Source organism: Mastomys coucha, unplaced genomic scaffold, assembly GCF_008632895.1.
Source record: "Mastomys coucha isolate ucsf_1 unplaced genomic scaffold, UCSF_Mcou_1 pScaffold18, whole genome shotgun sequence".
Taxonomy (NCBI): domain Eukaryota; kingdom Metazoa; phylum Chordata; class Mammalia; order Rodentia; family Muridae; genus Mastomys; species Mastomys coucha.
The window spans coordinates 26,933,244-26,948,015 of NW_022196900.1; the positions used below are offsets into that span (position 1 = coordinate 26,933,244).

At 40.1% G+C, this 14,772-nt stretch overlaps 1 protein-coding gene across 5 annotated transcripts in view; it reads right to left on the reverse strand.

Annotated features, from left to right (window-relative positions):
* Window positions 1–14,772, reverse strand: part of Astn2 (astrotactin 2) — a 1,002,270-nt gene that overhangs the window by 776,408 nt on the left and 211,090 nt on the right. For all 5 annotated transcript variants that reach the window (XM_031377658.1, XM_031377656.1, XM_031377657.1 and 2 more), the window contains exon 3: window positions 4,493–4,877. In XM_031377658.1, coding sequence (XP_031233518.1) covers window positions 4,493–4,877 — 385 coding nt within the window. The remainder of the gene's footprint in view (window positions 1–4,492; window positions 4,878–14,772) is intronic.

Here is a 14,772-nt window from a genome sequence, read left to right on the forward strand (position 1 = left end):
GTTGGTTGCCGTTTTGTCCTATTGACAGTGTCTTTTGCCTTACAGAAGCTTTGCAACTTTATGAGGGAGGGGAGGGTTTCTTATGCATCCATTCATTCAAGGAATCATTACAATAGGGGAAAATTAGAGAACTGACTTTCATTAAAGAAAGAATGTGGACCAGTGCTAATTAGGGACAAAATGTATTGAGAAAAAATTTACTTTGAAAGCAACCATGTGAAAACATATGTGCACTCAATGGTATGGGATAAAACCTGCCTGGGTAGACAGTATTCCATACGTTCCCTTAACAATACAAAACACATTGTGAAACTTAATATATGCCTGATTCCAATGATCAAATTGGATTTCCTTTGATGCAGCAGCACTTAGGAACATGCCTGTCCTACAGAAATGGTCTGACAGGCTGAAGGAGTGTCTTCCTAGCTCACTAAATCGGTAACGATATGTTATGTCTGCTATCTTTCTGTTAGTGCAAAAATTTAAAATAATGGTAAATACAGCAAATAATGAAGTGACTTTCGGCATACTAAGCATATCCAGATAATTGCATCTATAGAGCTTTCAAAGACAGTAGGTAAAAATGCAGGAGTGGCAGGGGAGATATTTTGGATACATTGGTTTTCAAAAGTATTATTGATTCATTTAACAATGCGTTTTGATCATATTCACTCCCAATTCCTCCCCTTCTTCCTGTGGAGACCCACTGCACCTTCAGAATATCAGGAAAGAACTGTATTGGTGTTAATATATCTACACACATACACCCCCCACACACACACACACATTCAGACACACACACATATACACGAACTACATTATATATGCTGGGAAATGCTAAAAGAATATGAATCAAACTATTATCATGTATCTGCTTTAAGTCTTATTAGTGGCAGCAGATGGGGCAAAGGTAGAAAGTTAGCCGTTGTTTTGTGCAATTCCAACCGGTTTGTTCCCTTTTCTTTTCATCTTCACTCTCTTTCTGTTTTTATTCCCACATTCTGTCTTTCTTCTCTTATCGCCTCCCTTCCCTTCCTTCATTCCCACCTTTCCTTTTTTCCACAATAACTAGCACATATTTCTTTCATCATAAATCCCATTAAAAAGTAACTCAATGTACATGCATTTCCCTTTATACTATTCTTCAATAAACTCGTACATTTGTTGTCCTGACTTCATTAGGCTTCCATGCATAATCTGCATAGGAAGTTTAAAAGGGAGGAGGGAGATTAGAATTGAAATGCTGTGAGTTTCCTTTTGTATTAAGCATAGCGATAAATATTCATTTATTGGCACAGGTAAATAAATGTTCAGCAACTCACTCACTTGATGTCAAGGGTGATAGACAGTAAAAGTATCACAGAACTTCCACATCACAGGGACAAACTAGTCCAAATAAATACAGCAAAACAAAAACAACAGCAACAAAATCATTCTTTGTGCTGGGGCAAAATCATAAATCCACTGCTGGACACAAGGAAGATCAGGAGAATAGCATGTGCTGGATGGGTACAAAGCACAGGACATGACTATCCAATAGCATCAGAAGAACATTTCTATATCTAACAGTGGATAGAGTCATATTAGCGCATTCCACTTGAGTATTATTTCTCCTCAATATCCTTGAGCCTATGCAACCCTAAGCAGTTGTCACTTTAAAATTGTCTCCTTTTAGGTTTTATACTCCCTCCTGCAAGACCTGCACATTTGAGCTCAAATTGAGGTTGGTACAATTCAATCTGGGTGAGGCAATTTAATGCCAAAGGCAAATTGCAAGAATGAAATGCGCATATAGAATTAACCTCTGGCAATATAACTTCAAAATACTGTAGGATCATTTTTGTATCCCTAATTATTATTTTTATAATTACACATACTTATGGGGTATAGTGTAGAGATTCAATGCAGGTATACATGTATGATGATAAAACAGAATAATTCATATTTCTTCTTTCTCCTTAAGGAGTTGTTTTTTGATTTCAAACCTTGAAATAACACTCTCCCAATTCTTTGTAAATACCTAACATATCCTTGTAAGTTGTAATCATCCCTTTTTCCTTAGGACACATGCACCTATTCCTGCCCCTTAACTTTGTTCTGATACTCAGTGCTCATAGACTTCCCAGCCTCTGCATATTGCTAATACTTTGTACCTTGTAAAGAACAGACTTCTGTGATTCTCTCTGAAGAAAGCCAACAGAGTCCATGCTTGAGCTACACTGATGCAGCTAGGTTGTTGTGATCTGGTAGTGGAATTTTCCATTTCTAGTAGACTAAGGAGGACCATGAATTCAAGACTATATTGTTGAGGAACTGCCTCTAGAATTTGCCTTCCCAAGGACAAAACTTTTTGTGAAGTTGGGACTACCAAGGGAAGTATTCTGTTATCTTCTTGCCAGCTTTTGTTCTTGCCTTCCATTCTTATACCCAAGTCCCATGAACTTGACAAAGAATTATGTGGGTATGCTAAAAACATGGAAGCTAAAGATGTGGGGATACATCATAACATCATGACATCATGTCTAACAAGTTGGTTTTTTAAAAGACATTCTACCAGTAAGCTGAGGATTGAGACTCAGTGCATTTCTGCACTCTACCATACTCTCAGGAATCAAGTACTTTTTTTTTTTTTTTTGGTTTTTCGAGACAGGGTTTCTCTCTGTAGCCCTGGCTGTCCTGGAACTCACTCTGTAGACCAGGCTGGCCTTGAAAGGAATCAAGTACTTTTGACTCACCTTTTTAACATTGATGTTTAGATTTCTGAGAATTTAAGATTAGCTATTTTGTCTGAAAGAGTTCAGTTTGGTAAACAAAGCCAAACACAAAAGCAAAACAAGCAAACCATCAGCACAAGATTCCCCACTAAACTGTTATCAAGTGCGAGGTCTGAAAGGAGCAGATACTGGGGCATCTTAGCAAACAAGAAGATGACTGGAACCATCCCTCTACTTCTGAAGAGTCAGTCCAATTCTGCATTATTCTGTCTTCTGTTATGACAGTCCGAATACTCAGGATCTTCCTCCCTCTTTGAGCAGAAAAAAAAATGTATGGAACCTGGAATGGATACATTTCATTCTCTTTAAGAAGCACAAAGCTTAGGATAAGCCAGCTTCTCAGGGAAATGAGTCATCATCTGGATATGGATGGTCTACTCTGATCATGGCATAACTGCCTACAGAGGATAACTGCCTACAGCAATGGATATTTGGTTTAGCATGGAGGTACCTGTGGGTTTTTTCAAGGTTTGGAGATGTCTCACTTAGCTTTTTATGACTTATCTTTAGGAAGACTCCTACTCTGCTCTCTAAGGGCAGCAGAGCAATTTTATCTTATGTGTCACTATTCCAGGTCTAATACAATATTTAGTACATTGGAACTACTTTGAAAAGAGATGAAATGAGTAACAGTAACAGCCAGCAAGTTTGTGGGGGAGGGGCAGGGAGAGGAGGCACTGACTGCAAATCTTAGACTTCACATGTTATAGATCATTATGACCTTACAGTCCCTCTGGAAAGCAGAACACTTGTAGCCATGCCATCAAATGTGAGATGAGTATGGAACTTCCATAGGTTCACAGAAGTACAATACTGCACATGGCAACCCAGTTTCTATTGTAATACCTACTGATAAATATTGGATTGTAAGTGTAGACTCCATCATTTTAACATATGATGATAGAATATCATATGGTTGTATCTCCACACCAGGGAGGTCTGGAGGGATGAAAGAAGGGAGCATGGAGGGATACAGGAAGAGGAAGACAGAAAACAAGAACAATATGGATGACCTCCTCTCATTCTAAGATGTTTTCTCTTTCCATCTCCATGCTGGAGAGGATGTTGGGGGTGTGGTCTGTGTCATTATGCCAGAGAGAGGTGAAAGTTTTATGATGCTCAGCACTGGAACACTCCCAGCTGGACAAGGAAGAGTGTCTGTCTAGGTGAAACACTCTAAGACATGAAAAATTAGAAGGTCCATCCAGAGGACAGTTCCAGGATGGTGAAATGCCTGAAATGTATTTCACTCAAGAAGGCTGAAGAGGCTGATTTACAGAAGTAATGGGCACTTTCTATTTTCCTCTTGTCAAAATTCCCAAGATATTTCTTGGAGAAGGAGGAACAGATTCAATATCTTTTTTGGACAAGAAGGACAAAGACATAGTTTTCAAGTTTTGTGGGAGGAGAGAAAAACAACCTTCTAATAAGAATGTTCAGAAATAGGCCATATTCTTGATAGTGAAAGGGCTGCCAAAGGAGGTAGCTAAGAAACATTCAGAGGTATTGGACTACGGACTCCCTGGTGCCCTCAAAACCCCACGTATTGATTTGAAAGTTCTGTCATTGGTGAAGAACAAAAAAGAGATGGAGTTATAACTCATCGGAGTGATGGGTTTAAGATCCATAATGACTGATCTCAAGAGACCCTGTGTATGTCCCCAATCCCTGCACCTCTCCTTATGCCCCAGGAAAAATAGAGTGTTAAATGGGCTCACCTTTCTTCTCAAATTCCACTTTCTCTTCTCCTGGCCTTCCCAAACTGTCCAGGGCATGGGCCATTTGGCTACCAAACTCATCTTCACCGGAGACATGGTTGGTTCGCCTGGGTGGGTCCTCCTCCTCTTCATAGTCATAGTCATCCAGGATGGGGGTTTCCCGGATAGGCACACCAATGACTGAGTTGTGTGCCTGAAGTCTGGAGGAGCGGAAGCTCTCCCTGGCCTGAGGACCCAGCAGCACTGATGGGATGTAGTGAATCTCATGAGTGGCTTCTGTGCTTGCACTCTTCTGTGGGATGCGCCGGCGCTTCTGCCAACGACGCTGGGCATACAATGCCACTGTGAACACCAGCAGCAGGAGGAGCAGTGCAATAAGTCCACCCTGGAGGAGAAGTAAAGAAGGGCAAAGAAATGGGCCACTGGTTTGTCAGTAGTAGACCCAGTTTTTTTTTTTTTTTCCTGTCTGCCCCGGTTCACCTGGGTCCAAGTGTTCCACTATTGATGGATTTATAGGTAGAGAGGCACTACTTCCCAGTCCAGATTTTTTTCATTAGCAACCTGTGAGACTGAGGAAACTTTGACTTTTCTAAGCTTTAATTTCATAGCCATCAAGGATGAACACAAGTCTCACTCTCCCTTCTTTACAAGTTCAATATGAAGACAAAAAGATATCAGTAACAGCCATGTTAGAACAATCTATCTTGTTAAAAGCAGATGGTTGTTTTCTTGTTTCTCTTACCAGCTGAGCAGCCCCAGGACAATCCACCATACTCTCACAACTTTATTTTATTATCCACAAAATGAGTCTCCCAAAAGCTCAAGAGATAGTAACATTCCCCACACTCCATCACAACTTTCAGATAGTATTATATTGCCTTAACTAAATCCAAATATTTCTACAGTCTGTAGTTTCCTCATTTTCAGTCCTTTAATCTTTGATTTTTTTCAAGAAGGGGTCCGAAATACAAAGTAGGCACTTAAGACATGTTTGGAGAATGAATGAATGAAAAGTAAATGAAAACAAAACTTCTCAAGGCTCTTTTAATCAAAAACTTAAGGTAAACTGAAGTTTATATTATCTTCAGCCCATCCCACCTCAGGATATTAGAAATATGGCACATGATTTGTAAAATTCATGAACTGAACTTGTGTATGATTTTCTGAGAGCAGTATATTACCTAAATATGCATTCATCTTCCATATCCCTCCCAAAAGTGGATAGCAAGAGATTTACACTCTCCTGGTCTCTCCTAATCTCCACAATGTCAGAAAAATCTCTCTCTCTCTCTTTTTTCATTTTGTATCATGCTTCATCTCTTTGAGATTTGATGCCTCTTAGTTGAGTTCTGTTAGTGTGTCTTGAGGGACGTTGACTCTGGTGGATACTATGTAAAAGTATTATTGCATTTTTACTAACTTTTTCCATATATCCTGCTGACCACACACATAGCAAACATTACAATGTTCTTTTACCTAAGATCCCTAATTCACTACAGTAAATATACATGCATCCTCTATCAAAGTAGATAGGGATGGAATGTAGTTGGGTCCAAATTTGAGGTGAGAGCACTATAACAGGATAGAAGTCCTGCTTTGAGCTTAGTAACGATCTACAGTAAGGTCCCAAGGAATATTTTCCTAAATGTCAAAACTTAGAAATCAATAACATAAACTGAATATATCCTCACCACCACTACATGACTTTATTTAGATACACATATGTATAAATTTTGAAATATATGTAAAATATGTGAGTCAAAAGCTTCTTTGTAGAGGGAGATATGATGAAAGTTGACGAATGTAGAGAACATATCAAAAATTGGCTGCTGGTAAGCATGGGCTATAAATGTTCCTCTGTAGGGACACCTGCAGGGTTGTTGCATCAACACAACTAAAAAACTAGAGAATTCACTGCAAACTGGAGGGCCATGCATAAACATGAGGCTCTTGAGAGAACCACTGAACTACCTCTGTCTCTTTTGAATGTTCCACTCAGGAAAGAAAAACAAGTGACTCAGCAGGGAGAAATAGCACACTGAGTCACCAGAAGTGGCTAAAGTTGCTAGAACTGACCCATGCTAATGGCGCCACATTCTGACTCCAGCTTCCTTCACCAGGGATAAGTGAAGAAAAAGAAAAAGCAATTGCCATCAAGAGCTGAGACATCCAGCTTCTGAGCACACAGCAAGAGCAAATCCAGATACTGGTGGCCAGAAAAAATCTTGCAGGACAAAACAAGCACCATAGAAGAAGGGAGGAATGCTGAGCAGACAATTGTGTATTTTCATAAAGCAAGTTAAGAAGAAGCCGAAGTTCAAAGGGTGGTACACCAAGGCTCTTTGGTCTCAGAGTCAACCTGATGCCACATCCAATATGAGGGGGAACATCTTTGGTTTGTTTGTTTGCTTGCTTATCTGTTAAGATAAACAAGAATGATGAAGGACTGAAAATCCTCCTCACCCCCAAATAGCGGTCTATTGGTTATCAATCGTTTTGCATGAGTGTGTAAGTGCACAAGTGTGTGTGTAGAAATTTGATTTATGACTTCTTTATGAGCCTGAGAATTTCACTATGTTCTCTGGGTAAGAGGAAGGAAGAAGTGAATCCCCTTCTCTTCTTTATTCTTGCTTCCTCACTGATCTCTCTATAGGATTTTTCTATTTTCCCAAATCCATTATTGAGAATACCCATAGACTCCCCCAAAAGAGGCAGACAAGAGCAAGGGCAGGATATGTTAAGGACAGAGGGTTGTGACATGAAAAGCCAGTGTCCAGAATATGTGACTCTCTGGCTCACTGCATGCTACTGGCTGTGACAAGTGTACTACAAAGGTTACCTCCTTGGGCTCCAGTGGGCTCCTTTGGAAATGATTATTCTCACTGTGAAGAATTATGCTAAGAATTAAAAAAAAAACAACAGATGATCTGAGTAAGAGATATCTGCCACAGAAAGTCCACAAATAGAAGCCTCCTTCCTTTAGGTTCTTTATCCCTATACTCTAGAACAAATCTTTTCACCCTGTCCCAGTGGGACAAATCTAGCCTGGTACTTCCTAGCCTGGTACTCTAGATGTTTCATGGCTGCATCTTGCTTTCTTTCCATGTTTCTATCCCCTGAAAGACTCACATATCCTGCCTACCACATCTTACCATAGAGCCAAACTGACTGGTTAGCCTGTCCTCAAAGTACGATGGTCCCTTACATAAATTCATTGTCGCCTCCACCTTAAGAGATCTTTCACTCCCCAAAGTGCACTGAATAATGTACCCCAAGAAACATGCCCTCACAGGATCACAAAGGGTGACTTCATTTGAAAACTGGAACTTTGTGCATATAATTAGTGAAGATAAAATCATATGAAATTAAAAAAGACGCTAAATATGTTTGATGGTATCCCACTAACAGGAGAGAACATAGAGGCATGGACACATAGAAGGAAGGTAAGGTGAAAGAAGACAAAAGCATAAATTAGGGTGACTCAGCCGATGGAATACCATAGTCCATGGAATACCACTAGTCCATGAGCTTTCCTTCACAAGCTGTGGCTGATTCTTCTAATAGAGCTTCTGAAGTTAGGGACCCCAATGGCATCTTTTTAGGGATTTCTAACCTTGAACTATGAGAGAATAATTTTATTTTGTTTTAGGCCACCTAGCTTATGATAGCTGTTGTAGAAGCCTTAGGAATCTGATCTGTTCATTATAACTCTTCCTCCCACACTCTTCATCTTAGATATTATGTCTTCTGAGAACATCTTCAATGCCATTATGGCACCAGGAATAAACACTTTAGAAAGCAAGGAAGGGGAGAAACATTTATTGTGCCTATGGTTTTAGTTCATCATAGCAAAAGCAAAGAGTCTCACACTATGGTATTCAGGGAGCACAGAAAATGCCTGATCTCTCATTTTTCCTTCTTTCCCTGCTGAATTAAACCTCTTATGAATCACCCTTTAAGACACAAACAATGGTGTTCTTTACACATTCTCAGTCCAGTCAAGTCTGTGATCGACATTAACCATACAGGATCTTTGCCTCTGTTTCCAAGTGTTGCAGATCTCCCAGTAATCTGTCTATACTGCATTCAACTAATAATTTCAGGCCATCTTTCCAGGCCAGGTTGTGAACTGCTATTTCCAAGCCTATGGTGTAATGTAGAAAATGTTGTAAGAAATATCCCGATGCCTAAACCTGTCCCCAGATACACTGGAGACATGCAAGTATAAGGCCTTGTTAGTAACTCCAGCACCCACGGAGTCCCTGATCATACATTCTATGTCACTTTATTTGCTCTGCTTTTTCTCTGAGCACCTTTACATAGTGTGGTTACACAAACAATATTAAAACTCAAAAATTACAGAGTCTAGGGACTAAAAAACACCCCCAAGATACCTTCCCAAGCGAGAGCCTTCAGAGGAGTCAGGGTTGGGATGTCATTCTGCCTGGCCTCATTTTCATCTATTTCTCATGTTAAAATATCCAGGCACAGGAGAAGAAGCACGAGAATGGAAAGAGGATAATATGGAAAATGCTTTATTTGACAATGTGTCATTCGGAAACTGATTATTTCTGTCTCTGGCCTCTTTAATATTCCCTCACAATGGCCAAGCCGCAAGGGGATTTGGTATTCTAAGTCTGGATTTATAATACTCTGTTCAGCAGTGATAAGAACACGGGCCTTTAATCCTCAGAGCTGTGAACATGCATATTCTCCCAAGTAATGTCCTTCCCTTCTTGCCACTTGTTTCTGGTCCCTGGCAGGCAGCCTCACGATAGCTTTGAGCAGGTGACCCACTGGATGTTCTATTTGGCCAAATGTCTAGCGACAGAGGGAGTATGGCAGGATGGGACAAGCCTCTGTGTTCTCTGAGAAGTTTCTCTGGGGCTTCAGTCTATGCATAAGCTGTAAAGATTATAAGAAAATACTCCTGTCCCTTTGTGGTACATATAAGGAAACTGTTTCTGTTACTGAGAGAAGAGTGTTTTGGCCAAGAGCACAGAATGTCCTACAAAGGTTTTAGAGAAAGAGTTTGCAGTCAGTACCCACCATAGCTGCTAATAAACCTGTCAGTCAAGAAAATGTGCTTGATGAAAGAGGTTCTGCAAGCTTCCATTTATCTCCTGTCTGAGGTTGAGATAGTTTTCATTGTGATCATTTAAATGAGTGCTAGATGATCTCTTTGCCTTTATCTCCCCTCCGCCTTAATTCTAAATTCATTCTCCTAACACAATGAGAGCTGGTGAAACAGATCAACTTCATCTACCATTGACTCAGCTGGAAGTCTGTGGTAAGAAGTTCAAGTCCTTGTCACACAGGCAGGACTCCATCTTTGTGAGTAAGTTAGTGTCAAATGTACACTTTGGACATACTCATGAGAACTCAGCAAGATTTCTTTTTTCAAGACAGGGTTTCTCTGTGTAGCCCTGGCTGTCCTGGAACTCACTCTGTAGACCAGGCTGGCCTCGAACTCAGAAATCCACCTGCCTCTGCCTCCCAAGTGCTGGGATTAAAGGTGTGTGCCACCACCGCCCTGCAGCAAGATTATTTTTGAGATAGGTTGGTAAAAACATGCTGTGACTGTAGGAAGATCATGTTTGTATGTGGAAGGGAGACAGAAATCAGGGAGGGCACTGAGGTTTCTCATGAAATGTTAAAATGTTTTGAATATGGGATAAATTTGTGCCCCTAGAGCTGTTTGGAATAAGGGTCAGTTATAGTTATCACAGCTAGGTATGGTATAGCGTTTGTATTATCATCTAGTGAGTAGTGAGTAGAGGCCAGGACAATTTAGGGAAATATCCTAAATGTACAGGAAAGTCATTAAAAAAACAAACAAACAAACAAGTGTATGAGGCACTAATACCAACAACTGAAAGCCCTATTTTAAGAGAGATGATTAAAAACTAATCTAAACTAAGGCTGTGGAGGTATGCAGCTGGCTACCGAGGTTTCTATAACATGTACATAATAGAATAGGAAGGTTGATTGGTAGTAAATAGGGAGGTAGAAGGAGGTACCAATGATGACTGAAGTCTAGATTCTATCATTGGATCAGAAAGGGACCTATCTAATTAATGATTTCCTGAATAATACCCTATGTTATACAAGTTCCTAGCCCATAATTGAATGAAAGATGTTTGCATGCATAATAAATTTGTTAAAAGAATATAAATAAACATAAAAGATAAATTGTTGTATATAAATACTTATACATATTCACATCTGTAACTATATACCCACACCCCTTTGTATGTGTATAATTAGTTACATTTATCTACATTTATTTCTTTGCCTCTAGGGAGATATAGGTTGGCCTGTTTTAAAGGACCTATTAAAGAAAATAAAAAGTGTTTTTCTTTTAAATAAGTCAGTCTATTTATCATGTAAATCTTAGATGCATATTTTATTTCCTAAGACAATGATGAAGAGGGGGAAAATGTTGAAATGAATTGTGGTTCTTTGGAAAGTATTCAACCTCTGCCTATTTCTTTACAGATTATATAAACTTAATTATCTTTAAGGCATATCAGAAAGGAGTTAAGCCTTCATATACTCTGAATCCAATGGACAATGATTTATCCACTGGACTAGAGCTAATAAGTGTTCAGGTATGAGGTACTGACCATGACCCCAACAGGCATTGGTGGGATTGGCTCTACTACATTTTATTTGTGGACTGTGGTTAGTCCACTTAACTGTCCTCCTTTTTCATCTACAAACAGAGTTAATAGCATGTAATTGAGAAGTAATGGGGAGAACTCAATCAGATCATGTCATATAACAACACGTCTAACATAATGAGTTGCATTTAGCAGATCTTAGGAGATGTAACATACTTAGTGCTGACTCAAGACTATATTTCCCTTAAAAATTAAATATGAGGTATCGCTGACCTCAGTTTTTGCCAGACACAATGTAGTATGAGATAGTCTCAATACAACTCACACTGCTTCCAGGCTGTGATGTTGGACCGTGAAAGGTAGTCTGTGATCTAGTTGAGTGAGGCTTACTCCAGAGACCCAGTAGAAAATTCTACAAGGGATGGAACAGTGATCTATGCACCCAGACATTAGGCTGCTAAAACCACAAACCCTCAACTCCATAACTGATATGTGGCTATCAGTCACATAGAGCAATGCCTCAAGTTCCTGGCTGGACTCTACCCCCACAGTCATCTGATGACAGCCAGGTATGCCTGGACTCACAATTACCTGGCAAGAGCAAGGTAGCCCAACCCACTATAAAAGGGGCTGCTTGGCCCCTCCTCTCTCTCTTAGACACTTGCTCTTACTCCCACCTCTTGCCCCCTTCTCTCCCCCTAGCTTTCCCCTCTCTTTATGTGGCCATGGCAGGCCTCTACTTTTCTATTCTCTCTCTCTCTCTCTCTCTCTCTCTCTCTCTCTCTCTCTCTCTGTGTGTGTGTGTGTGTGTGTGTGTGTGTGTGTGTGTATGTGTGTATGTTTTCTGCTCTAGACATCTTTCTCTTGCTATTCTAAAAACTCTCTGGATAGCTCATCTCTGTAATATCTAAAGCCCAGTCTTTTTTACATATCAATTCAGTCATTATCCCAGGTTCTCATTTGATTATCCCATAAATCAGCATCCTTTGACCCTAGCCTCTTGATTCTTAGAAAGAGACAGCAAGTATAAGCCAATGCGTGGGCCTGGCAATAAATTCCCTCTGTCTCAGGATGACCATGAACTCAGGAATCTGCCTGCTTTTATATGTATAAATAAACAAACAAACAAACAGAAAACTTAGCTGGGAGTGATAGTGTCCTTGGAGTTCCACTCCCTAAATCTCATTATCTCCTTCCCTTATATCTTTCTGGTAAGTTGGCTCAAAGTGCACCTGCATTTGTTCCTTTAGATCTGTGAAGCTCTTTATACAATTCATATTGCAACCTTATATTTCACATAGTTGAGAAATTATACATATTTAACTCATGTTTTCAGCATTCTTTCCCACAGCCTTAAGAGCTACCCTAAAAGCTGTAGTTTTCTACCATTTTGCTGAGACATTAGACACACCCTTGCCTCCCAGACTCCTGTTGTCTCTGATTATCATGAAGTCACTAACTTTGACTGAGAGAACATTTCTTGAAGGCGAAATGTGAAAATAAATATGTTATTATACAAACAAACCTTATGCCCACAGCAACCATCAACACTTGTGGAGGAGATTGCCATGCTAACTCTTCTCTAGGGGCAGAAACCATGTCATTCTGTTCCTTACATGGCCAAGCATTTATACCATTAACCAACTACATATTTCTCAAGATCTATTCCAGGATCTGACACTGAGTAGGTATCATTATGCACCTATTCTATTTCTATGCTGAGAATCAATGAATGGAATGGCCAGGTTTTATTTCTTTCATAATGAAAGTGAATGGTACATGGTCCTAGTAGATCTTCAGTTAATTGTTTAAGGAATGAATGAATGAGTCCATTTAGTATACTTCTCTGAGGATAGGTGGTTGGAATACACCTACAACTGTCTGGCAATCCTCCATCGGCATGTAACAGGATAATTCACACAAGCCACTTAGCACAAATCAGTACCCCTTACTATATCCTAAGGTGGACTCTCAAGCTCTCCCATCTCCTACTCTGAAGGATGGATAATGGGGACAGAATAGGATTGATTTTCTTCTCATACTTTTAAGTCACTGATATAAACAGATGAACCCTCTATGGTCAGGGAGGAGCTCTGCCTGAATTCCTTGAGCTATTCATTCTCTGCACTGCTTTAAGGAAACAGAGTCAAGTTCAGAACTTTTCACTCTGTCATGAACCAATATTGTGGCCTTAGTAATGTCTCTATGTGATGCTTAAGTTTTGCAGCTCTTGCATGATGGTACCAACACTCACCCAAATAGGTTGTGGTAGAGATTAGATAAAATTGTACAGTATATTCTCTTTTCAGACAAGATCTCACAGTGTTATCCAATGATAGCCTGGAACTCACTATGTGTTATCCATGGTGGTCCCAGACTCCCCATCCTCCTGTTCAAGGTCTTAATTGTACCACCTTGCTGTTTTATACTGACTCTGTGTCAAACTATTTGCCTAGATTTAGAAATGCACAGATACTGGGCTAGAAAGATGGCTCAGTGGTTAAGAGCATTGACTGTTCTTCCAGAGGTCCTGAGGTCAAATCCCAGCAACCATATGGTGGATCACAACCATCTATAATGAGATCTGATGCCCTCTTCTGGTGTGTCTGAAGACAGCTACAGTGTACTCATATAATAAAAAGATAAATCTTTAAAAAAAAAAAAAGTAAAAAGAAATGCACAGATAAGCCCTTGAAAAACTTGCAGTCATTTGGGGAATAGATATGCAACCAGATAATTACTACCAAGCAGAGTTTGATAAACTTTCTGCCAGGGGGAAACTGTGAGAAGCAAAGGGTTCTCACAGCATCCAGTGCAAATCATAGAGGGAGTGGGATTAAAACAGACTTCCCTGTAACTCCAAATAAAGATAAATTAAAAGGGAAAAGGACTGCCCATGCAATCAAGTATATTCACATCCAAAATGGGACTGAACTGCTACAGAGCCCACTGAGAAGCACAGTGGGTAAGAGCTGGAACATCCACACTGTCATTTAGCAGTTGGAAAGCCTGACATGGGTCAAAGAATATTTTTGGTTCCTCTGCTCTTTTATTTGAAAGTGAAAAACTATAGTCTTGATGGAATGACATGAATTCTGGCTTAGGAAAAAAAAACACTGAGGAAGAAATCTTAGACCCTAGTCTGTCCCTTGTCTTTCTTTTTTTTTCCTCTCTCTCTTTTTTTTAAATTTTAGATATTTTATTTACATGCGAATTTCTCCATTCCCAGTTTCCCCTCCAAAAAACAAAGAAACAAATAAAAACAACAAAAACAAACCCCTGTTGCCTCCCCCTTCCCCATGCCTGCCACCCCGCCCTCTCCCACTTTCTGGCCCTGGCATTCCCCTACACTCGGGCTCAGAACCTTCAAAGGGCCAAGGTCCTCTCCTCCTATTGATGATCGATTTTTCAATCCTCTACCATACACATGCTGCCTGAACAATCAGACCCCTCCATGTACAGTCCTTGGTTGGTGGTTGAGACCCTGGGAGCTCCGAGGGTACTAGTTAGTTCATATTGTTGTTCCTCCTAAGGGGCTGCAAACCCCTCAGCTCCATTGTTCTTTTCTCTAATTCCTTCACTGGGGACTCAGCTATACCACTCCTGGGCATATACCCAAAAAATACTGCAGCATGTAACAAGGACACATGCTCCACC